Genomic DNA, 21,912 nt, shown 5'->3' with positions numbered 1-21,912 from the left:
CGCCGCCCACGCTCGACCTTTCCCCTTCTCGCAGGAGCACCACGCCCAACGGAGATCGAAATAGCGTGTCCTGACGCAACTGCGTGGTACAAACAAGCGGACCACCACGCTTGTTGGCAGCCTCCATGGCGCACCGCGGCTGGCGGTTGCTGCGGAGCCTTCCGCGCACCGCCGGCGGATTAGTCGATCCTCTCTCGTGCACTCTCGTGCACTCTGTAGCTCTTCCTTGCACGCTGGGAGCTTCGAAATCATGTGGCGTGTACCGCATCTGTTCTGCCGCGAGACGCAGGGCAGCGCGTGCGTCGCATCAGGTTGACCTTCTCATCTGGCACTACCGCTACTAACGCTTCCTCTCCCCACCCGACAGACTTGTGTGGCTTGCCGCCACCACAGCCGGTGCTGGCTTCTTGCTCTTTGGGTGCGTCCGACTCTATCAGTTGGCGATGCCACCGTGCGTGCTTACCATTCCCGCCCCACCCTCGTCCGCTTTTCGATATGCCTACATGCACATCTTGCGGTTCACTCCTCGACAGCTATGACCAAGGCGTCATGTCGGGCCTCATCACGCTCGAGTCCTTCCTGAATGTTCGGCTTTTTCAGACCCCCTCTGTGACGCTTTTGCTGACGTTCTCGCCACAGACCTTTCCCGAGTGCAGGGATCCGGACATCTCCGGAATCACTGTCGCTATCTACGAGATTGGATGTCTGGGTGGTGCTGTTGGTGCAATCCTGTTTGGCGGTGAGTGAGCGCCTCCAGCGGAGGCGGCGACGAAGCGGAACTGACCTGCTTCTCCCGGATTCTCGTGCTGTAGATCGACTAGGCCGCAAGAACATGATCATGCTCGGCATGTCAATCATGATCGTCGGCGCAATCAGTGCGTGCCAGCGGGTTTCGTTGCGCAGCACCCGTTGACATAGCACGTTCCCCAGTTCTTGCGGCAAGCTACGGTCTTGCCCAGTTCATCGTTGGCCGAATTGTCACCGGTGTTGGCAACGGTATCTCGACAGCCACCATTCCGTCACTCCAGAGCGAGCTTGCGCCAGCCAACATCCGCGGCGCGCTCATCCTCGTTTCCGGCGCGCTGATTGCGACCGGTGCGTGTTTCTTGCCTCTCCCAGCTTGGTCTGCTCTCAGCGCTGATGCTCGCCGGACCACAGGGATCGCTCTTGCGTATGCTATCGGATTGGGCTTCTATTTCGTCGACAACTCGGCAACCTGGCGTTTCCCTCTCGCATTCCAGATCGTTCTCGCCGTCATCGTCATGATCCTGCTCCTGTTCATTCCCGAGTCGCCTGCATGGCTTGTCAAGCATTCGCCGCGGCACAAGGAGTACTACGCTGAGGCCAAAGCGACGCTCGTCAAAATGCACGAGCGCCCGGAGGACGACGGATTCGTCGACGAAGTGATCGACTCGATCCACTCGTCTGCTGCTGCGGTAGGCGCGTTCAAGTTCAGTGACCTGTTCACTCGCGGTCCGACACAGGTCAGCATTTTTGGAAGTCCGCTCAACCGCTTCCAAACTTTCCGTTGAGGCCCTCCTCACCGCACAACGCAGAATTTCCGCCGAGCGTTGCTCGGCCTCCTCGCGCAGGCTTTCCAGCAGCTCACAGATAAGTGCCGTCGTCCCAAAGTAACAAGCAGACGGACTGACAGTCCTCCCTTGACAGCACGGATCAACCTCGTCTCGTACTACGTGAGCGAACGTCCGGTGCTGGTCTCGTCTTCCAGCTCCCGACTGACTCCCTCGCGCCTCTCGACAGGCAACAACTCTTTTTGAGCGCATCGGTCTTTCTCCCATTCAGTCGCGCATCCTGGCGCTCGGAAACGGCCTCGAGTATGCCCTGGCCGCCTTCCTCTGCGTCACCTTTGTCGACAAGTTTGGCCGGCGCAACCTCATGCTCATTGGCGCCATTGGCTGCGGGCTCTGCATGGTCATCCTCACGATTCTCGTCCACTTCAACGATCTGGGGAACGAGTCGTGCGGGAAGGGTGCTGTGGTTCGTCAATGGGGAACAAATGCTCGCTTGCCTTCCGCATGCTGACCTTGTCAACTCTACAGCTCTTCCTCTTCCTCTTCAACACGTTCTTTGCTGCTGGCTGGCTCGGAATGTGCGTGATACTTGGCTCGCTTCTTCAGCACATAGTCCCTGACCCTCTTTCGCACGCGCAGGGGTTGGCTGTACCCGAGCGAAGTGTCGTCTCTCCCTGTTCGCGCACAGGCAAACGGCGTGTCGACCTGTTCGAACTGGTGCGGAGCTTGATTCTGCGAAGCGTATCAGCGCTCGTGGTGCTGACATGCGAGCGAAACAGGATCTGGAACTTTGTCGTCGTACGTGGTGGCTCTCGCTCAAGTACCGCTTCTTTCACTTACCATGAAATCCTGCAGGTCATGATCACACCGCCAGGCTTCGACTCAATCGGCGCCTATACGTATCTCATCTTTGGCATCATCAACCTCGCCATCATTGCCCCGGTCGTATACCTCTTCTTCCCCGAGACGGCGCGCCGCTCGCTCGAGGAGATCGACCTCATCTTTGCCGAGGCGTACAACGACAAGACTAGCGGTGATGCGGCGCTGGGCGGTTACGTGCAGCACTCGAAGAACCGCCCGCCGATCAGCGGGCGCGAGCTCGACAAGCAGCTGCAGGCCCAGCTGGCCCAGGCCAAGAACAGCAACAAGGGCTCAATTGAGCACATTGAGAAGGTGTGAGCTCCTGTGCAGATAGAAGCTTGTCACACAGACGCTGCATTCCTGTTGTGTCCGTACCTCCTATTGTAGATAGACAGCACTTCGATGTCAGTAACTTTTCTTTTCGCACGGTAGCGAGAATCCTCGCTGCCATTCCGCGCGTTCGAGCCAGCCGCGAAAAGTGCCGATACGCGGAATCCACAGAAGGGCGACCCGTTATTTTGTGCGCGTCGCGATTGAAGGCAAGTGATGCGCTGCGAGAGCGACAAGCCCAACCTGGCAGTATCGCCCTCAGTACCGACCGCACAGCAAGTTCGCATCACGCATGAAGAGACCCACATGACAGGACAGGCGCTGCCAACCGAGGGCATCGATTCAAGCACGAGCGAGCAGCGTCGAGCAGCAGCTGGCGCGGACGATCTACGATATGGGCATCGTAACACGCAGTCTTGAGCTGGCTGCGCCGCTGTGGCGACTTGCAGACAGAGCAGGAGCAGCGAGAAGAGGTGAGCGGACGAGACGGCGAGGTGTAGGTGCAAAGCCCTCCAGATGCGCAAACTTGGTGCAACTGAACCTCGCGAAGAGCGTACGCAGCTTGCCTGCCAGCCAGGAGGTAGGCGCCGGTCGTCGAGGAAGCCAACCTGCGCAACGAGGAAGCGGCTTGGAGGCAATCGACCCGGCGCTCTCGCTGTGAGGGTGATCCGCGCCTGCACAACTCCAGATGGAAGGCTCGCCCGCCGCGTCCACTTCGACCGGCTTCGCGGCGTCGCTGCCCCGGTCGACTCCGCTCACTCCACAAGTTGTCGTGCGTCCTCTGGCATGTTTGCGACCGCTTGAGAGCGCGCTGACGACTGGATCATCGAAACAGCGCGCCTACAAGCCGGCCAAGGTCTTCAAGAATCACCTTGCGGGCGACAACCACTTCACGAGCGTCGACTTTGACGACGAGGGAGAGTTCCTCATCACGACAGCGGGCGACGACCACCTGCAGCTCTTCAACGTGCGCAGCGGAAAGTGCGTCCTGCGCCTCGACTGCTTTCTAATCCAGCCGGGCCTGCTTTGTGTTGGCGGCGCTGACCCACCCCCACTTCCGACTCGCTTGCAGGCATGTAAGCAAGCTGCCCGGCAAGAAGTACGGCTGCCACCTCGCCAGGTTCACCCACAAGAACACGGCCGTCGTACATGCCAGCACGAAAGAGAACAGTGCGTTTTCCTAGCTCCGTCGCCTCGCCATTTCCAGCGTGCTCACCACGCCCATGTTCGCAGATGACCTGCGCTACCTTCATCTCCCCGATACCACTTTCCTCCGCTACTTCAAAGGGCACACCAAACCGTGCGTCGTACCGGGGGCAGCGCAGACTGCCTGAAGTAGCTGACCCTTTCCTTCATCACAGGGTCGTCTCGCTGCAGATGTCACCGCTAGACGACACCTTCCTTTCTGGCTCGACCGATGACACTGTGCGACTTTGGGATTTGCGAGCAGCGAGTGCGCAGGTGCGTACCCCGCGTTCAGCCCTAACCCTCGAAACCTCGGCTCACATTCAGTTCCGTGCTCCAGGGGCTTCTCAACATTGCCGGCCACCCTTGTGTCGCCTACGACCCATCCGGCGCCGTATTTGCCGTCGTCCTGAACCTGCGCTCGACCGTCATGCTCTACGACATCCGCAACTTTGACAAGCAGCCGTTCCTGTGCATCCACATCGAGGACCCGATCCTCAGCCAGCGGAGCTTTCCGCCGCGCACGCCCGTCTACACGAGCGTCTCGTTCAGCAACGACGGCAAGTGGCTGCTCGTCGGGACGTCGGGGGACGTGCACTACGTGCTGGATTCGTTCGATGGCAACCTGCTCGCGCGGTTAGAGCGTGCGTTCTTCGTTGCCTCTGACCCATTTCGTGCTCCAATTCAGAATGACTTGCTTGTGCAGTGCCGCCCGATCAGATTGCCATCGGCCTCGAGCGCGCACCAACAGCGCCGTACGACCGGCCGATGGAGCCTGCCGCGGGCATCTCGAGCGAAGAGCTGAGCTGGTCGCCTGACGGGCGCTACATCGTCTCCGGTGCGGTCTCTCTCATTTCAGTGCCCCCATGCACGGGTTCACTGACTCGCCTGACCCGACCGGCAGGTTCGATCGACGGCCGTTTGCACATCTGGGACTTTGCGCCGCCCGAAGCCGAGCTCGCCGCGCTGTACCCGGACCGCCCGCGCGCGGGGCCGACGTGCACGCTGCATCCGATCAAGAGCCTCGACGGGCACACGGGCGGGTCGAGCCGCGCGGTGGCGCACAACCCCAAGTGCGCGATGCTCGCGAGCGCGGGACGGGAACTGGTGTGTCTGAGCTTGCTTGCTTGTCGCATCTGCAGCTACAGGACCGAATCGCTTGCTAATGCTCGCATCTGCAGGCATTCTGGCTCCCCGATCCGAAAGAGTCGGGACTCGTTCCTGGCGACGGCGCAAAGGCCGAAGAGGCGTAGCTTGCCGAGAGCTTTCTTCGCGCACACCGCAAGGCACGCACATCTTGACACGGCCGGAAGTTGCGCAAACAAACGTTGGAAGAACTGCGAAAGCGACAAAAGCGGGACGAGGACCTTACAAACAGGGAGACCGATGGTGAGAATGATGCGTGGCAGAGCGAGGGCTCGCTCAGAACGTCGGGACATAGTCGCTGCGAGCGTGCAAAGTCAGAATCCGTACGCAATCAGCAGAGAGAGTAGCGACGCACTTGATGCGGTCCTTGGCGTTCTGCGCCACACACTCGGCGATCCACACGAGGTTGCGGATCTCCTGCTCCTTGAGCTTGAAAAAGGCGTAGAAGACGCCGATCTGGAATTGCTGGAGAAACGCGAGCTTGTTGAGGTGCACCTCGTGATGGAAGAAGTGGTCCTCAAGGCTCGCGGCCGCCGAGCCCGCCGTTGCGCTCCCGTCCCCTCCGCCAGGGGCGCCCGCACCGTGCGCGCCGCCGCCGGCCTGCGCGTCGAGGAACGAGCGGTACTCGATGATGGGGTCGAGCACGGCCTTGACCTGGTCGACATCGTCTGCGCGCGCGAGCGCCATCGTGCCTTCCGGGTACAGGCGGCCGAGTCGAGGCAGGAGCTTGGCGCGCTGGTCCTTGGCGAGCGACGTGCCGAACGAGTTGATCGTGATGTTGAGCGAGCGGCGGTCGGCCTCGAAGTTGAGGATGGGCGACATGACATCGCTGGTCGGCGCGCCAATCTCCATGACGAACGAGTGGAAATCTTCCAGATAGGAGCGATACAGCTGCAGAGAGGCGCATCAGTCTGGGTCCATGCCTTGAAAGAGGTGAGAAACGAACAGTGTTGCGGATGATCTCGATGTTGAGCTCGTCGAGATCTTGCGCAGAGAGGCAGTCGCGGAAGTATGGTGCTGCGCGCAACATGATAAAGTCTGTCGTCCGCAAAAGATTGACGAATTGGACCATGGCCGACGCACCTAACGGCGTCTCGACGAGCACCGTGTTGTAGAGCTCCTCAACGTTAGTCGCCACACACAGCGCCGGCATCGTCTCGAAGATCCCGAGCGGGTGACACCGCTCTAGCAGATCGTGCGTATCGCGCTCGTGCAATGTGCCCGAGATGAGGAGGACGACATTGTCGATCATGTAGGCGTAGCTGTGCTCGAGAAGGGTCAACGTGAGCGTGAGGCCCGAAGGAGTGGAAGCACGAGCAGGAAACGCACGTCATGTACTCGAGGAACTTCTTGAGGTTCCCAGTGGCGTTGCTGCGGATGTAGTTGAACTCGTCGACCAACCGTTGGGTCGCCTTTTCTGCGATCGTCGACGTCGAGATGGGCGGCGTCTCGTTTGCGAGGAAGTTGCCGTAGTCGGTGGCCGACAGCTGCATTCGGAAGTCTGCAGGACATGAGATCAGCAGAGCTCGCTGCAAGACAGGCGATGCGGCGCACCCTCGAGGGATTCGCACTGGGTCAAGTTCGAGTACTGGCCCTGGGTGAGGAGGCCGGCCTTGAAGCCGCGCAGGACGCCCTCGAGGAAGCCGGTGTGAGAGTTGAAGAAGAGAGCCTCGGTCATGGCGACTGAGGGACCACGATGGGAGGTGGGGAGGAGCGAGCGGGGAGACGAGGACTAGCTGTCCACGGCAGCGAAGGGTCAGTCAGCGTGCTCGGTACTTTAGTGAATATCTACTCGGGCCTGGCGCCTCTCCTGCCCGTCCACCACGCGCCGCACAGCGTTGTACAGCTCCGTGGATCCGAAAAGGAGCACCGCCTCATCCCGCCCACAGCCCGTTCCGGGAACGCCGCGCCCAGAAGCCACAATCACTCGCAGGCTAATTATCCCTGAGCCACCATTGAACGCGACTGACCCGGTTGGTGTCGAGTTGCGAACAGCGTGTGCGATGACGAGGAGAAGGAGCAACGGCGGTGACACGCGAGCAGCTGGGGCGAGTCGAGTCGTGCGTCTGAGCTGCTTGGGGAGTAGGCTACAGCTACACGGCCTCGCCGGAGCAGTCTGAGCGAGAGGACGAGCGCAAGCACCACCTCGCCGCCGGTCCCCCTCCTTCTTGGCTCCGCTCATTCCGCTCGCCCATCGCGCAGCCTCTCCAGGCTCCTGCGAACTGTTGTATACGTGCAGCGGACATAGCTTCACAGCCGCCCTGCTTTCTCCCGCTTCGTCCGCTCGGCTCGCTCTGTTGCGCGCTCGTTTCGCTGGACAGAACCCGTTCAGCCCTGCCGCGATGAACTATCAGTACCTCAACCACGACCAGCTCGCTGCGCTTGTGCGCGAAGGCAAGAGCGGGAAAGACTACCAGGTCGTCGATGTTCGCGGTCCGTCACCTTCACTTCTTCTTGTTTGCTTTGACAAGTCGATTGACCCGTCTCGTTCGTCTTCAGATGATGACTACCGCGGAGGCAACATTCCTGTGAGCTTTTGCACCTCGTGATCCATCGCTGGTCGGCCTGTGCCCCGATCGCAACCACGGACACCGCCGTTCTTTCTTACGGCAGTTGCCCGGACGCGAAACTGATGCAGACCGGGTGTTCGACAGGGAGCTATCCGCGCACCAAGTGAGGAACGCACAGACGAATCTGTGAAGCAGCTCGTTGACAAGCTGCAGGGAGGTGAGTCGCGCAAACGGGGCGACTCTGGCCTGTGGAACTTGACAGTCAATCCCGCCCTCAGTGCCCAAGGTCATCTTCCACTGCTCCCTGAGCCGTACGTACGCTCCATTTGTCGTCGCCTGATCCTTCGTCTGACGCGCACACGCTTTCGCAGAGGTTCGCGGTCCCAAGGCTGCGCGCATCTACGCCGAAGCGCTCGCCGGAGCGCAAGCCGCGAACAATGTCCCCGTTCCCGACTCTTCCACCTCTGCGTCATCGTCTACCACGGCGCAGTCAGCAGCGGATGCGGCACGGATATTCTCGCCGAATCCGTACGTCCAGCAGCACGAGGAGGGCAAGCAGCAAGTCTTCGTCCTGCGAGATGGCTTTTCAAACTGGCAGGGACTGTATCGGGTACGCTCGTCTGCAGTCACGTCTGCCTGTGTGGAGGCACGACATTGGCGTCTTGGACTGATCACGCTTTGCGCCAAGCAGAAAGACCCGCTGCTCGTCGAGAACTTCGACTCCCGCATCTGGGCCGACTATTCGCCGTAGTGCACTTCGATCATTGCAGATTTGTTGCACATGTTGAATCCATGCAGTCGCACCTATGCCGACATCCTCTCGGATCGAGCGTGGAGGACGTTGCTTCGCTTTTCTACCGCGCTTGCGCCGAACCGTTCACACACAAGACCTCCTGCCAAGCGTTCTTGCTTGCGCGGACGCTTGTTGCGAACGCAAGACTCTGTGGCCGGTGCGAATGGAACCCTGCGTGGCCAATCGCGGACCTGACCAGCGCGCTCCAGTTCGCCTGAACGGGGAGTTCACAGGACCCCGCTCACTTTCGAGACTGGGCGTTCGGCCGCTTCGTGCTTGCCATGTGGCGTGCTCGTCGAGCGCCGCGAGCTCCCGCAGGACGAGTGCGTGTCCCGCTCGATCACCTCGCGATAATTGAGCGGGTTCGTTGCGTGGGTTCTCCCTGGCCCCTCTTTGCTTCGCTTGCTACGGCCTTCGCACGGTCAGCGGTGCTTCTGTCTGCCTGTCTCCCGCCATGTCGAGCTACGCCTGCACTATCGTTGCTGAGAAGACCGCGGGTTCTCACCAGCGGGAATCCTTCCAAGGTGCGCTCTGGTTCCGAGCGGAGCCCGTTCTGTGATGCTCAAGAGCACTGTGCAGGCACTCTCAAGCTGTGCGGCGAGCCTTTCGTCGAGCCCGTGCCGGTCGCGAAGGTCGCGCCCTACTCGCCCGTCGTTCCCACAACTTCGGCTGCACCTCCACGTTCAAACACGCTCGCCAGTCTCTTCTCCCGCCGAGCCTCGGACTCTTCGGTACCGAGCACGATGAGCAGCCTTGGATGGCGGCGCTCGTCGGCAATTGCGCTCCCTCCTGCGTCAGCGGCAGTTTCCGATGCGTCGAGTCGGCCTTCGACCGCCTCGTCCTCTTCGTCCGCACCGAACATGTCAACGCGCCGTCCTTCGCTGCTCAAGCGTCTCGGCACGTCCCTCCATCCGTCATCGTCGTCTCGCTCTCCTCCTCTGTCGCCTACGAGCATATCCTGGCCAGTGACGCTGCCCGTCCGGCTATCCGACTTAGACCAGCCAATCCCGTCCCTCATGTTCGACCGCACCGCGGCAAAGGAGGCCGAGCTTGCGCTCGAGTACGCCGACGAGCGCAGCGACAGGCTCGGCGTGATGTGGGGCGAGGCGCTCGAGAAGACGGGGATGAGGGCGCAGGAGAGCCGCAGGCGGTCGGTCGCGCTGCAGGGCGGCGCGGGGGGCGGCAGAAGGTTGAGCGTCGCGATGCTCAACGGAGAAGCGGGATGGCGCAGGGGCTCTGTGTGAGTCGCCGTCGAGAACTCACGCGCATTCTGGCTCTCTTTTCCCATCTCGTACCATCACGATTTTTGACCCGCTGTAGTACCGCATAGCCACTCACATCTTGTAGCCTTGGATCTCGTAGCACATGTAGCACTCAAGCGTATTTGTCGACCTATCTGCAAGAGCGCCGGCACCTGGCTGCGCGCGAGCCTGACCGTCGGAGACCCTTCGAAGCGAACCAAAGCGAAGCATTCAACAGACGTCGCCTACAAGAATGAGTGCTGGAGCTCAGTCACCACGGAGGCGCCCCGAGTCTCTGCGGACGCGACAACCCGGATATGAGCAGACGGGCACCGATTGATGAGCATCTCGTCGGCAAGGCGGACCTAGCCGGATTGTAGCCCGCAGCAAAGGAGTGCAGCAAGCTGTATCGCTACATGCGCACTCCTAAGCAGCTAGGGGAAGAGCTCGTGAGACCGGACGACTCGATGGAGCGATGAAGCGGAAGCAACGCGAGCATCGCATCGGAACAGAGAGGACGACCACAGACGATCTAGAATCAAGCACCATGGCTCACACGAGCGGTATCGGGCCTCTGCAAGACTACGAGCGGTGAGCGGTTGTTGCCGACCTTCGCACTTCGCGGACTCGCGGCTTGCGATCGTCGCACTCACGGCCCCGCTCGCCAGACATGCTCGGTACGCTTCAAAGCTCGCTGATCAGGCGCTACGGTGCCCGCGCGATCACCCGGACCTGACCACGACTTGCCCTCGCAGTTGTGGGGCTGACCGGCGGCATCGCAAGCGGTAGGCAGCATCGCACTGTGCGGTCCGCCCCGCGGCCTTGCTGATACTGGAAGCACACGCAGGCAAGTCGACCGTGAGCAAGCTGCTCCAAGAGAGTCAGGTTCCCGTCATCGACCTCGACGTCCTCGCTCGTATCGCCGTCGAGCCCGATTCGTACGCCCTCTCGGCGCTCGTACGGCACTTTGGCGAGTCCATCCTCCGCCCAGACGGCACCCTCAACCGCGAGAAGCTCGGATCGATCGTGTTCAACAATGAGCGGGAGCGCAAGGTGCTCAACTCGATCGTTCACCCGGCCGTGAGGCGGTTGCTGGCGTGGGAGCTCGTCAAGGCGTGGATGCGGGGCGAGAAGGTGTGCGTCGTCGACGCGCCGCTGCTCATCGAGGCGGGACTCTGGAAGATGTGCGGCGCCATCGTTGTCGTCTACTGGTGCGTCTCTCTCTGGCCTGCGCGTCACTGTGAATTGGGAGTTGTCTTCAAGACAGCTGGACTGACCAGCTGCGCGCAGTTCCGAGATCCTCCAGCTTCAGCGCCTCCGCTCGCGCAACAATCTGTCCCTCCAAGATGCCCAATCTCGCCTCTCCGCCCAAGCCCCTCTATCCTCCAAGCTCAAGTACGCCGACTACGTGATCGACAACTCTGGCCCTATGGCCGACCTCTCGTCGCAAGTCGACCGCGTCGTCACGCGCCTGCACGCCCGCGCCGGGTGGAGCTGGGTCCTGAGCTGGCTCGTCCCGCCCGTCGGCATCGTGCGCGCCTTCCTGCGCATCGGATGGAGGCTGTACGTCCAGGGCGTCGGGAAGGAGAAGCGAAGGAGGACACGGGGCGAGAAGCGCGGGCCGGACGAGATCGAGCTGCACGAGCGGAGACGGAGCTCGTGAGGCTGCCCAAGCTGTGTCCATTTCTCTCATCTTCTTCTGTTGCGGCCCATCTGTTGTGTAGACTCTCGCCGCTCCTTGTCGTGCTATAGTCAGTCGGTTAGTCACTACAGCCTCTCGAGAGCCGGAAGCGGAAGAGGGAACAGCATTTAACTGCGGTACAGTGCAGGTGCAGGGTCGCCGGGACCCACTAGCGTGGTGACGTATACAACACTGGTATGTGCAACAACAAATGCGAGAGGGGGGGATCTAGCGAGAGGTAGTCTTGGAGGAGGACGCCGAGGAAGACGTCGACTTGGCGCGAGTTTTCTTGCTCGTAGTTGTCGACACGTTTGTCTTCGTAGCAGAGGAGGAAGTCGAGCTCGAAGTGGCGGAGGTCGACGAGAGAGGCGCGGTGGAGGCTCCGGCTGCCCGAGTAGTCGTTGTGGTCGCCGAAGCGGACGACGCCGACGAGCTGGCCGTGCTCGTGGTCGGTCCCGAGGAGCTGGATGCGGCCGGCGTAGTATTCAGCGGAGCCACGACACTGCGGGAGACGACCGCGTTGGGGTTGTTGAAGACCTGCACCTCGGCAAGGCCCACCGAACTAGTCGAGCTTGAGACGGAAAGGACGGTGATGACGAGCGAGTCGGTACTCTGGGCTGTGAAGTTGACGTAGGTGGCCGAGCCGTCGTTGATGAGCGGGCCGGTGTAGAGGTACGAGTCGTCCGAGAAGCGGATTGACGCGTTCAGGATCTGGTCGTTGAGGTTCGGGCGGTCGAAGAGCACGACCTGGTTGACGGTGATCGACGTCGCCCACGAGAGGCCGATCCATGCGCCGACGCCTTGGTGGTCAGTCGCCCACTCCTTGGTGTAGTCGCCAGTGCCATCCTCCTTGTAACCGGAGACGATGCCGTCGATCGCCTTGTCTGCCGTCTGCTCCGTCGCGCTCGCCGCTGACGAGACGTCGGGCGTCTTCTCGACCGTCCGCGCGTAGTTGACAAGCGTGCTCGACGGCGTTGCCGCAGCGGAAGTAGACGAGGCACTCGAGGTCGAAGTCGAAGAGGCGACCGACGACAGACTTTGCGTCGCCGTCGACGAGAACGAGATGACTGAGCGGCTCGTCGTAGTCGCGCTTGTCGCCGAGGAGGAGCCGGATGCGGTAGTCGTCGAGGGCGCGGCGGTCGAGACGATCACATTGGGGTTGTTGAAGACCTGCACCTCGGCAAGGCCCACTGAACTCGTCGTGCTCGAGACGGCGAGAACGGTGATGACTAGCGAATCCGTCTCCCGTGCTGCGAAGTCGATGTAGGTCGCTGAGCCGTCGTTGACGAGCGGGCCGGTGTAGAGGTACGAGTCGTCCGAGAAGCGGATTGACGCGTTCAGGATCTGGTCATTGAGGTTCGGGCGGTCGAAGAGTACGACCTGGTTGACGGTGATCGACGTCGCCCACGAGAGGCCGATCCATGCGCCGACGCCTTGGTGGTCAGTCGCCCACTCCTTAGTGTAGTCGCCTGTGCCGTCCTCCTTGTAACCGGAGACGATGCCGTCGATCGCCTTGTCTGCCGTCTGCTCCGTCGCGCTCGCTTCGGACGAGACGTCGGGCGTCTTCTCCACGGTGCGCGCGTAGTTGACAAGCGTGCTCGACGGCGTCGCGGCGGCCGAGGTGGACGAAGCAGTCGAGGAGAACGAGAGGGACGTGCCACTGCCGCTGACGGCGCTCGAGCTGGCACCTGAAGTCGGACTTGATGCGGAGGAGAAGGAAATGACAGAGCGAGTCGAAGAGGGAGCGATTGTCGTGATCGAGGAGGTCGTCCTGCTCGACGAGTGAAGTTAACGATTGCCGAGATGTGCAGTCTCTATCCAGTAACGCACGACAAGATGTCCAAGTAGAAGATCTCGAATTCGGCCAATCCGACACTGCTCGTCGTGTTGCTTGTCGAAAGGACGGAAAGCACAAGCGAGTCGAACTCCTTCGCCGCAAAGTCAATGGTCGTTGCCGAACCGTCGTTGTTGAGAGCCGGGACCGGCAGCGTCGAGCCGTCGGAAAAGGTGATTGAGCCGGAGGTGAGCTTTGGAGAGGGGAGCCTGTGTCAGAACAGGAGAGTGAGGATACAAGAAACAACACACCTGATCGTCAAGGTTCGGGCGGTCGTAGAGCACGAAGCGGTTGGCCACGACGGGCGCGTCCCAGTCGAGGGTGAAGTAGGCGCCGGCCGTCTCGTGATCGCTTGCCCATTCCTTCGTGTAGTCGCCAGACCCGTCCTCCCTGTAGCCGCTGATGATGCCGTCGATCGCCTTATCGGGCGTCTGCTGCGTAGCCTCGGCCCAGGATGATGCACCAGCCGTAGCATTGCGCGCCAGGTTGCCCGATGCGCCGCCTGTAGCTGTGGGACCGGCTGCGTCTGAGGTCGTTGTCGGTGACGGCGTCGTGCACTCGTCGCAGGTGCCGAAAACTGCGGATTGAGGGTGTCAGCTGAGGGAAGTCTCCGAAGAAAATGATTGTGCTCACCTTGCAATTCCGACAAGCCGACGTTTTCCGTCCCGCTCGACACGCCGGTCACAGTGAGGAGAAGCGAAGTCGTCGGGTGTCCTTGCGGGAGCGTGATGAGGAATGCAGACCCATCGTTGACAGTGTTGGTGAAGCTGATCTCGGCACCATCGCTAGCGGTGAGCGTGCCGGTGGTGAGCCAGTCGACGAGGTTCGGACGGTCATAGATGGCGATGGCCGTGATCGTGACGGTCGTATCCCACTCGAGCTTGAGCCACGCGCCAACGCCTTCGTGGTCTGAAACCCATTCTGCTGAATCGTCCGTCGGGTAGCCACCCAGCACGCCGTCGATAGCAGCGCTAGGCGGGCTGCCCTCACTGTACGAGCTCGCAGTCGCAGTCGCGCGAGAGGCCAGGTTCTCGCCGTCGGGCAAGGTGACGGGCGTCTGCGCCGTACCGTCACCAGAAGTGGTGGTCGCAAGGTCCGGCGTGACGGCATACTCGCGCTGAAGCCACGAAGACTCGCCGCGACCGGCGCACGCGGCGAAGGACTGGCACTCCGCATAGTCGAAAGGCGTGTAGGCAAAGAAGGCGTCGCACTTCGCCGCGAACTCTGCCGAGTCCTGTGATATGGTCGGCGCGAGGTTCTGCACGGGATAGCCCATGTAGCCAGCAAAGTCGGCAGCCGGGGCGTACGAGCCGACGAGCTCGCTGGTGATCCGGCCAGCCGTCAGGTGATCGGCGTGGTCTCCTGCCGAGTAGTCCGATAGGTGGTCAAGGGTGCGGACGCGGTCGGGCTGCCGAGCGGCGAGAATCTGGGCGATCGCCTCCTTCAGCGTGTCAAGCGTGAACGTCGCGTCGCCGGGTAGGTTGGTGATAGAGGGGATGGTGCCGAAGTAGAGTGAGCGGATCGACTGAAAGCCGGTCGCAGAGAACCCGCTGCCGTCCATGTTGCCGTCGGGAAGGCGGAAGTAGACCTTCTGCACCTGCGGCGCTGCGACCAGGGTGCGGATGAGGACAGGCTGGCCTCCGAATGTGGCGTAGAACTCGGTGTGCGAGTCGTCGACGCCGGCCATCTGAGCGTATGCCGCCTGGTTCCCTGCCTCGCGGCTCTCCGCGTAGTCCAAGCCAGTCCCGGAGTCGCCCGCCGTCAAAATGACAGTCGTGATGCAATCTCCGCCCTGCACATCATCGAGGAGGGTCGGACTCTGGAAGAGGAGGTCGTCGTCGGGGTGCGCAATCACGTCTACGGAGATGTAGGTCAGCAAGTGCGAGAGCGATGCACGAGAAAGGCGACGTACAGACAGATCCGCCGACACAGCTGAATGCCGACGCCTCGACGCGGAGACACAGGGCGCTGAAGAGCGCACACAGAAGCACGAGACGGTTCAGCATGGCTACGGAACGTCGAGCTGCGCAGGACAGCGCCTGCAGTATTCGCTCAGGTGGTCCAGCAGCAAGGTGTTGGGCAGAGAGAGCGGAAGGAGTGCGCCCTCGCAGTCATGGGGCGGGTTTCCGAGGCAGCAACGTAGGCGCAATGCCTCGCGGAGGGGCTCAGACATGAATGTTTCGGGATCGAGGCGAAGGTGGTCTCGGAAGCCAAGACGGGAAGGCGCATCTCGAACGCGCGCAGCAACGCGTGGCAAAAGAACACGATCGGGTCCAGTGTTCGCTGCAACGGTGTCCGGCAGCGCGCCGCAGTGGGCGTGCAGTGAGAGGCGAGAGCAGAGAGAGCGACATCAAGCTCAACTCGTCGCGATCCGCGTCAACACGAGACCCGTCCCGCTATATCCCATGTAGAAGTCACTCAACGGTTCCTCGCCGGAGCTCAAAGAAGCAGGAACTGCAGATCCCCGTCTCGGCCACCTTCCGACCGTGCCTTCCGATTTTCGTTCTCGGCCTTTCATTCGCTCACTGTTCGCCGCCGATCCGCGTGCTGGCCGCAAAGAAGGCATTCCCGGGACTGCGATGCGCCCTGCCGGACAGCCGCCAGCGGGGCCGACTGCCTCTTTCGTACGGTATCCGTCGCACTCCTCGCTTCCGCTTCTCGTTGTCAAAGTGGCAGCACTTTTGCGTATGCCTTGCACGACGTCATCGCCTTCGCGCGCTCTGGACGAGGCACGCAGGAGCGAACGGCGAGGCGATTTGTGCTGTTCGTCCGCCGTGTCGCGAAGGCTCTGAGGGCGAACCAGGCGCCTCGGACTGCAGAGGTCGGCTGAGTGGCCGTGTGCTACCGATCAGCACGTTGCTGGCTCTCATACGCCGAGCTAATCGAGCGAGAAACAAGATCCGCGTGTCTACTGCACAAGATCCGCTCACGCGGAAGGGACTGCGCTCTCGCCCGTTTCTGCCCTCCGAAGCGGTGATGGACGTACGTCTATGCTATATTGCCATGCAAAATGAGAGTACGCTACTTGCTACCACGGCTCGTCTCCCCACCCGCCGTTGATGTCGGCGCTATTCCGCGCGTGCTGCTCCTGCGCCGTTCCCTCTGCTGTGAGCAGCGGGGCACCCCAACGCGGTGGCTCGAGGTCAGATGCATCCGTCTGAGCGGCAGCAGGCGGAGGTACGGGCGCCTCATCCGCCGGTTTGTCCGAACGGCCTTCGTCGCGCTCCTCCCGCCCGAGCTCCTGCTCATCCTCGTCGTCGCTCCACAGCCATATCCTCCCCGCTGCTTCTGCCTCCGCCGCTTCGAGCGCGCCGACCTCCTCTTCGTAGCGCACCCACCTGATCCCGAGCGCGTCCATCCCCGTAAGCGCCCTCCCCCGGCCGCTGCCATCCTCGTCCTCGCGCAGCCGCACAAGCTCCCACTCCCCTCCCTCGCCCGATCCCACCTCGTCACCCTCGCCCGCATCGAGCACCGCGCGCATCACCTCCCCGACCCTGCCGCGCACCAGCTCACGCAACGCCGGGCCCGCGCTCTCCTCTTCTCCCGCCGAGGAGGCGAGGAAGCGCCTGTCCGGTCCGCCCGCGCGCCAGAGCGCCGCGAGCGAGAGGATGTCGCCCCGGCGCTCAGCGCGGAAGAGGGCGCGGAGGGCCGCCAAGATGGCGGAGCGGTCTGACGCGGAAGACGCGGAAGGAGCGGGAGCGGGAGAGAGAGGGTGGTGGTGCGAGGCGATGAGCGTGTGCGCCTTGCTCGGTGTCGGATTCAAAGGGAGCGGAGCTGATGGAGGTGGGGAGACGGGAGGGAGTGCCGAGGGGAAGAAGGTGAGCGGGCTGACGAGCGGGCTGCGCGCCTTGCGCTCGTCCTCCTCGTCGTCCTCCTTTGTTCCCTCCTCTCCGACAGTGCGACGACGGAATACGGCGATCTGCGTCGCGAAGAACGACTCGGGTTCGGCGGGCTTCTCGGCACAGAGCGGGTGTGCCGCGAGCGCCGGATGGAGGTGCACCGCCGGCGGAGGGAACGGGATGCCGTCGCCCTCTGCGGTGCGGCTCGCACGGTAGTACTCCTTGAGGCTGCCGACGCCGGAGAACTGCACATCGTATGTGTCTTGGGCACCGGAAGCGGCGAGCGCGTCGGCGCACCACGCGCGGAACTCGTCCGACGTCCACTCGAGCGTATGAGTCGCGTCGCGGAATAGGCGTCGCGGGTTCGTGCGGCGCGTTGGGTCGGGGTGGAGATGCGCTGAAAGCGGGTTCGACTCGACATCGTCGTCGTCGTCGTCACTCTGATCGTCTTCCTCGGGTGCGGACGACGAGGTGGAGTGAGGCGCGGGAGGAGCGGAGGAGGGCGGCGGGAAGTAGGGGTTGAAGGCGTGATTCGGCGTCGTGATGATGATGAGCCGCGGCCTGTACGTTGCGAAGAGGAGGGACGGGAGGCGTTCGAGCGCGTCTTGCGAGAGGTGCTCGATTACCTGTCCGACTATTCGTAAAAAAGTGGTCAAACGGGATACTGAGCGAGACATACCTCGGTCAGGATGATCGCGTCAACGCCGTCGAGAGCCGGGTTGTACACCTCGACGCCGCCATGGTAGATTTCGACCTCGAGCTCCTCCCATCTCGGGTCACGCCCTGTCGCGTCCTCTTCGGCGGAAGGTGGTTCGCAGTGCTTTGCAGCTTGCCGGCAAGCCTCGACATCGGCATCCACGCCAATGAGGCGGGAGAGGTGCAGCTCGCGCTCCGACGGCGGGACGGGCGGGATGGAGCGCAGGATGGCGAGCTTTTCGGCGCGAGACTGGCATGTCGGTGAGTTCGCGCTCGCCCCGCTGTTTGGAGAGGGGAGCAGCGAGTCCGCAGGCGCAGGGTGTTCGCCCAGGAGCGAGGTGGGAAAGTCGTCGAGGTGGTAAGCCGGGAGGGTCAGGAGGGACGAGACGGCGCCTGTGCCGCAGCCGAGGTCTGCGACCTACAGCGCGGCAGAACCCCAGTCAGTGTGGGCGACGGAAGGAAGTGCGGGAAGCCTCGACGCACCGAGCGGACGTTCTCGCTGCGCAGGAGTTCAACGCATGCGGTCCTCCTCGCTAACCAAAGCGGCGGGAAGAACGAGGGCTTCGAGGCCGCCGCACCTTTTCGCTGCGACGTCTCGGAGGACAGAGCTTGCGCGTCGAGCGGCGTCATTGCGGCGATCGCGAGGGGGCGCGAGGGGACAATGAAGTGGGGGAGGCGAAGGGGATGGTATGGTGTCAAGGCAGCGAAAGGCTCGCTCGGGCTCGCTCGCTTTGTGGACCGTGTCGAGAGGAACAAGTGAGCGGTTGGCTGGAGTGGCGAGTGCTAGATGAGGGTGCGGCGGATGCGACAGCGCTGTCGAGGCAAGGTGGGGCGGAGGAGACGAGGCAAGGTGGAACCAGCTCGGCCAGTCCGCGTAGCGGGTGCAGCTCGTGCTCGAGCTGTGCAAGTGAGCTCGCAGGCTGTCTGCGCTGCTCCTGGCGCAAGCGAGCGAGTGCAGCGTTTCGAATGCTGAGTTGACCTTTGCCCGCTCGACCCGCCTTTGCCCCGCGACGGACGCACCTCGGTGTAAGTGCGACGCGTCTGACACGCGCAGCCACTCTCCTTTCGGACGGTCGTAACACCGCAGAAAGCGCCCGCTCATCGCCCTTTTCCCTGTTGACATCTCGCCCCACCTCGCCTCAATCGAACACGCTCGCATCTCTCACGGGTCCGTCAGCGCCAACGCCCAACGCGTCGAGTCTAGCATGCAGCCCTACCCGGTCGCGCTTGCCATCGCCGCTCTCGTCGCCTTTCGGGGCCTTCGTTCCGGCTCGCTTTCGTCCTCCGGCGCCCTCGCAGCCGCTGCACTGGGCTATTGCGCGCTCGCGAACCCACTCAAGGTCTTCGCGACGTGCTTGCTCGCTTTCTACTTTGCTGGCTCGCGCGCGACAAAGGTGCGAGGACGTGCGGAAGCTCCTTCCAGCGAACCAGCATGCTGACCAGCTCAAACGCGTGTCCGACGACTGTTTCTCGCAGGTCAAGGCAGCGGTCAAGGCGACGTACGAAGAAGCGCCCGAGGCGACGTCGTCCGCTCCGGCCGCAGACAAGCCCTCAGCAGCTTCGCACGGCCGCACCGCGACCCAGGTCGCCTGCAATGCCCTCGTCGGCTCTCTCTGCGCCCTCGCCTGGCGAATGCTGTACTCGGGCGAGCAAGGCGACATCGTCTGGGGTCCGCCGGGCGAGAGGTGGTGCGTCGTCGGCCGCGCGGATGCGGAGCACAGGACGAGCCGGGCGCTCGTGCTTGCTGCCGTCGCCTTCTGGGCGGCGTGCTGCGGCGACACGGTGCGTTGATGTGCTCTTGCATTCCATGGTAGCTGCGAGACTATTTGAGCTCACAGTCCCCTGCCTCCTCATGCCAGTTTGCAAGCGAGGTGCGTCTTGCACGCTTTGCGGGCTCAGCGAGCTCTTGTCTCGCCAGTCTCTTCGCGCCCGTGGGTGTCGATTCACAAATGTACCTGTCTGCAGCTCGGCATCCTGTCCCGCTCGCCCCCTCGCCTCGTCACTACCCTCCGCCCCTGCCCGCGCGGAACGAATGGCGGCATCTCGCCCTGGGGCACGCTCGTCTCGCTCCTCGGCGGACTCCTCATTGGCACGCTTGCCGTCGTCAGCCTTGTCTTGCAGGGACAACGAGGCGCGTGTGCGGGAGAGGGCGAACGGATGTGGTGGATCGAGGTTGTGGCGGTTGCCGGAGCGGCGGGACTTGGAGGAAGCTTGGTGCGTGCCTCGTTCCGCCTCCCGGTGCTGTCTTTCCGCGCTGCATGCGAAACCCGGGACAGACGCTGTGACAGCCGCCAAGCGAGCAGCACTCACACCGCCGTTTCCCGTGCAGCTCGACTCGTTCCTCGGTGCAACCCTCCAACCGACCTACTTCTCGACGACTCGCAACCTCGTCGTGCATTCGCCGACACCCGCACACGCAGGGGACGTGGTCACTCGCGTCCCGGGCAGCGGTTTTGACGTCTTGTCGAACAACGGCGTCAACCTCGTATCTGCAGCAGCAGTCGCGGGTGCGGCGGGGTGGTGGGCACTTCAGTAGCGACTAGAGCTGCATCTTGCGCGTATTCACGGACAGCGGAAGAGCAGACGAGTTGCCGGGTTCCCCCTCTCCCGGCCCCGCTTCCTGAGAGACGCCGACCACGCTCATCTCCTCTGGTCTCCTCCTCACCACCCTCGCGCTACCCGAACAATCAGACGCCGCCATGGCCACCGTCAGCTTCCCTCGCAAGGCCTCGACGCCGCTCGCGACCGTCTCGCTCCCGCTCGGCCAAGGCTCGAATGTCTGGCTGCTCGAGATGCACAACGTCCCGGACAACCGCCTGCTGCCTGTGCGTGCGTCCCTGCTACACGGCGTCGGGCCAGACTGACTCTGTGGGCAATCGCAGGAGTTCATCAAGCAAGCCGTGCGCCACCGTTTTCGCCTCCCCACATCTCGCCCGCGTTGACATCGTGCCGTCCAAGGCTGACCTTCAAGCGTGTTGTATCGCACAGCTCCTCCCCGCTCTCGACTACATCGAGCTCGAGTGGCACCGCGCCGGCGAGAAGAGTGGCAACAAGGCTGGCGCACTCGTGCTTACCGGCGAGCGAAAGGTCGGCAAGTTCTTCTCGTGCGTTCAGTCCCTTGCCTTTCCGAGGCGATTCAACCGCAGCAGTAGGAAGAGCGAGCTGAAGCTCGTGCGTGCAGGAACGGCCTGCAGCTGGACTGCCTGTTGGAGTACCCTACTTTCTTCCGCGTGAGTTGCCCGTGACCTCGTCTTGATCTGGTGGAAGGCCTCTTGAGGGGATCCAGCCGATTACTGAATGTGGTCAGACTCTGCTGACCCCGCTCTGCCATGCTGACAGGACTACTACTACGTCCTCCTCTCGCGCCTCCTCACCTTCCCGCTCCACACGATTGCCGCGATCAACGGTCACTGCTACGCCGGTGGCTTGTGCGTCGCGCTCGCGTGCGACTGGCGCGTGAGCAGGAACGACCGCACGTGGATGAGTATGAACGAGGCGTTGTTCGGCGCCCAGATGTGCGTCCTCTTCCTCCTGGCAAGCCATCGCCATGCCCCTAGTGCTGTTGCGTCGTCGATACAAATCAGCCCGCTAAGACACAATGCTTAACGTGAACTCGAGACTGACCTCCTTATAATGCACTCCCTCGCTGTCGACAGCCCCGCCGGTATGGCCGCCGTCCTCTCCGCGCGCCTACCGCCCCTCGTACTCCGCAAGGTACTCCTCACGGCGCACAAGTACACGGCGGACGAGGCTCTGAGCGAGGGTATTGTCGACGAGGTCGTGCAGGAGCAGGGAGGAGAGGCGACCATCAAGCGGGCGCTCGACAAGGCCGTCGAGCTCAAGGCGCTGGCCGAGACCGGGGTGCGTTGATTGCCGCTACAATTCGCACTGGTGTGCCCTGCGCACGCGGAGGAAGTGCTCAGGCCCGGTCTCTCCCGTGAACCGCTGCTTACGCTGCTCGGTTTCAACGGTCCCGCAACAGGTTCTCCGCGCCATGAAGGAGACGCTGTACGCACCCGCGCTCGCGCAGCTTGCACAGGACGAGCCGGTCAAGATTGGCGGGCCGCAGCTCGACAACGAGCGCCGTTTCAAGGCACTTGTCGCGGCAGAGGGCATGGCAAAGCTGTGAGGGCGGTCCGAAATCTCGTCCTGTGTTTGTATTCACTGTGTGTACCGGCTGTATGCTCGTGTAACCAATTGTGGCGTCTGTTGTGCCGTGCCCGCTCGGACCTTGTTTATCTTGCTTTCCTGCACGTGCCGCTGT

The 21,912-nt window shown here is 62.5% G+C and overlaps 10 protein-coding genes across 10 annotated transcripts; 7 read left to right on the top strand and 3 right to left on the bottom strand.

Annotated features, from left to right (window-relative positions):
- Window positions 1-250: 250 nt before the first annotated feature.
- JCM10292_000901 (sugar porter family MFS transporter) lies at window positions 251-2,711 on the top strand (the record flags this gene model as incomplete). The annotated part of the gene is made up of 14 exons (XM_076647419.1): window positions 251-297; window positions 368-418; window positions 534-585; window positions 640-739; window positions 813-875; window positions 931-1,095; window positions 1,159-1,484; window positions 1,557-1,620; window positions 1,669-1,694; window positions 1,762-1,998; window positions 2,061-2,110; window positions 2,172-2,249; window positions 2,312-2,330; window positions 2,388-2,711. 14 exons carry the CDS (start codon window positions 251-253, stop codon window positions 2,709-2,711), a joined length of 1,602 nt encoding a protein of 533 aa, XP_076506954.1.
- Window positions 2,712-3,411: 700 nt separating this feature from the next.
- Window positions 3,412-5,161, top strand: SWD2 (WD-repeat containing protein SWD2; the record flags this gene model as incomplete). Its single annotated transcript, XM_076647418.1, has 9 exons — window positions 3,412-3,495; window positions 3,559-3,704; window positions 3,796-3,893; window positions 3,957-4,023; window positions 4,085-4,184; window positions 4,249-4,552; window positions 4,615-4,746; window positions 4,813-5,015; window positions 5,090-5,161. The coding sequence occupies 9 exons, from the start codon at window positions 3,412-3,414 to the stop codon at window positions 5,159-5,161; spliced, it is 1,206 nt and encodes a 401-aa protein (XP_076506953.1).
- Window positions 5,162-5,330: 169 nt separating this feature from the next.
- VMA6 (H(+)-transporting V0 sector ATPase subunit d) lies at window positions 5,331-6,732 on the bottom strand (the record flags this gene model as incomplete). Its single annotated transcript, XM_076647417.1, has 6 exons — window positions 5,331-5,352; window positions 5,410-5,945; window positions 6,001-6,071; window positions 6,138-6,316; window positions 6,384-6,555; window positions 6,609-6,732. The coding sequence occupies 6 exons, from the start codon at window positions 6,730-6,732 to the stop codon at window positions 5,331-5,333; spliced, it is 1,104 nt and encodes a 367-aa protein (XP_076506952.1).
- Window positions 6,733-7,396: 664 nt separating this feature from the next.
- On the top strand, window positions 7,397-8,315 carry JCM10292_000898 (uncharacterized protein; the record flags this gene model as incomplete). Its single annotated transcript, XM_076647416.1, has 6 exons — window positions 7,397-7,487; window positions 7,554-7,582; window positions 7,709-7,781; window positions 7,843-7,875; window positions 7,936-8,174; window positions 8,256-8,315. 6 exons carry the CDS (start codon window positions 7,397-7,399, stop codon window positions 8,313-8,315), a joined length of 525 nt encoding a protein of 174 aa, XP_076506951.1.
- A 496-nt stretch (window positions 8,316-8,811) lies between these two features.
- Window positions 8,812-9,601, top strand: JCM10292_000897 (uncharacterized protein; the record flags this gene model as incomplete). Its single annotated transcript, XM_076647415.1, has 2 exons — window positions 8,812-8,881; window positions 8,937-9,601. 2 exons carry the CDS (start codon window positions 8,812-8,814, stop codon window positions 9,599-9,601), a joined length of 735 nt encoding a protein of 244 aa, XP_076506950.1.
- Window positions 9,602-10,268: 667 nt separating this feature from the next.
- CAB5 (putative dephospho-CoA kinase) lies at window positions 10,269-11,261 on the top strand (the record flags this gene model as incomplete). Its single annotated transcript, XM_076647414.1, has 4 exons — window positions 10,269-10,275; window positions 10,354-10,383; window positions 10,446-10,809; window positions 10,889-11,261. The coding sequence occupies 4 exons, from the start codon at window positions 10,269-10,271 to the stop codon at window positions 11,259-11,261; spliced, it is 774 nt and encodes a 257-aa protein (XP_076506949.1).
- A 187-nt stretch (window positions 11,262-11,448) lies between these two features.
- JCM10292_000895 (uncharacterized protein) lies at window positions 11,449-15,119 on the bottom strand (the record flags this gene model as incomplete). The annotated part of the gene is made up of 6 exons (XM_076647413.1): window positions 11,449-11,781; window positions 11,838-13,050; window positions 13,110-13,306; window positions 13,365-13,690; window positions 13,747-14,970; window positions 15,026-15,119. The coding sequence occupies 6 exons, from the start codon at window positions 15,117-15,119 to the stop codon at window positions 11,449-11,451; spliced, it is 3,387 nt and encodes a 1,128-aa protein (XP_076506948.1).
- A 1,022-nt stretch (window positions 15,120-16,141) lies between these two features.
- JCM10292_000894 (uncharacterized protein) lies at window positions 16,142-18,278 on the bottom strand (the record flags this gene model as incomplete). The annotated part of the gene is made up of 3 exons (XM_076647412.1): window positions 16,142-17,578; window positions 17,632-18,066; window positions 18,132-18,278. The coding sequence occupies 3 exons, from the start codon at window positions 18,276-18,278 to the stop codon at window positions 16,142-16,144; spliced, it is 2,019 nt and encodes a 672-aa protein (XP_076506947.1).
- A 575-nt stretch (window positions 18,279-18,853) lies between these two features.
- JCM10292_000893 (DUF92 domain-containing protein) lies at window positions 18,854-20,184 on the top strand (the record flags this gene model as incomplete). Its single annotated transcript, XM_076647411.1, has 4 exons — window positions 18,854-19,042; window positions 19,125-19,430; window positions 19,614-19,862; window positions 19,978-20,184. The coding sequence occupies 4 exons, from the start codon at window positions 18,854-18,856 to the stop codon at window positions 20,182-20,184; spliced, it is 951 nt and encodes a 316-aa protein (XP_076506946.1).
- A 163-nt stretch (window positions 20,185-20,347) lies between these two features.
- JCM10292_000892 (enoyl-CoA hydratase/isomerase family protein) lies at window positions 20,348-21,777 on the top strand (the record flags this gene model as incomplete). The annotated part of the gene is made up of 7 exons (XM_076647410.1): window positions 20,348-20,473; window positions 20,531-20,548; window positions 20,637-20,752; window positions 20,830-20,878; window positions 20,988-21,163; window positions 21,305-21,509; window positions 21,631-21,777. The coding sequence occupies 7 exons, from the start codon at window positions 20,348-20,350 to the stop codon at window positions 21,775-21,777; spliced, it is 837 nt and encodes a 278-aa protein (XP_076506945.1).
- Window positions 21,778-21,912: the final 135 nt, after the last annotated feature.

The sequence above is a fragment of the Rhodotorula paludigena genome (genome assembly GCF_050403205.1).
Source record: "Rhodotorula paludigena JCM10292 DNA, Rt_paludigena_JCM10292v1_ctg9, whole genome shotgun sequence".
Classification (NCBI taxonomy): domain Eukaryota; kingdom Fungi; phylum Basidiomycota; class Microbotryomycetes; order Sporidiobolales; family Sporidiobolaceae; genus Rhodotorula; species Rhodotorula paludigena.
This window is presented reverse-complemented; position numbering and strand designations above follow the sequence as displayed.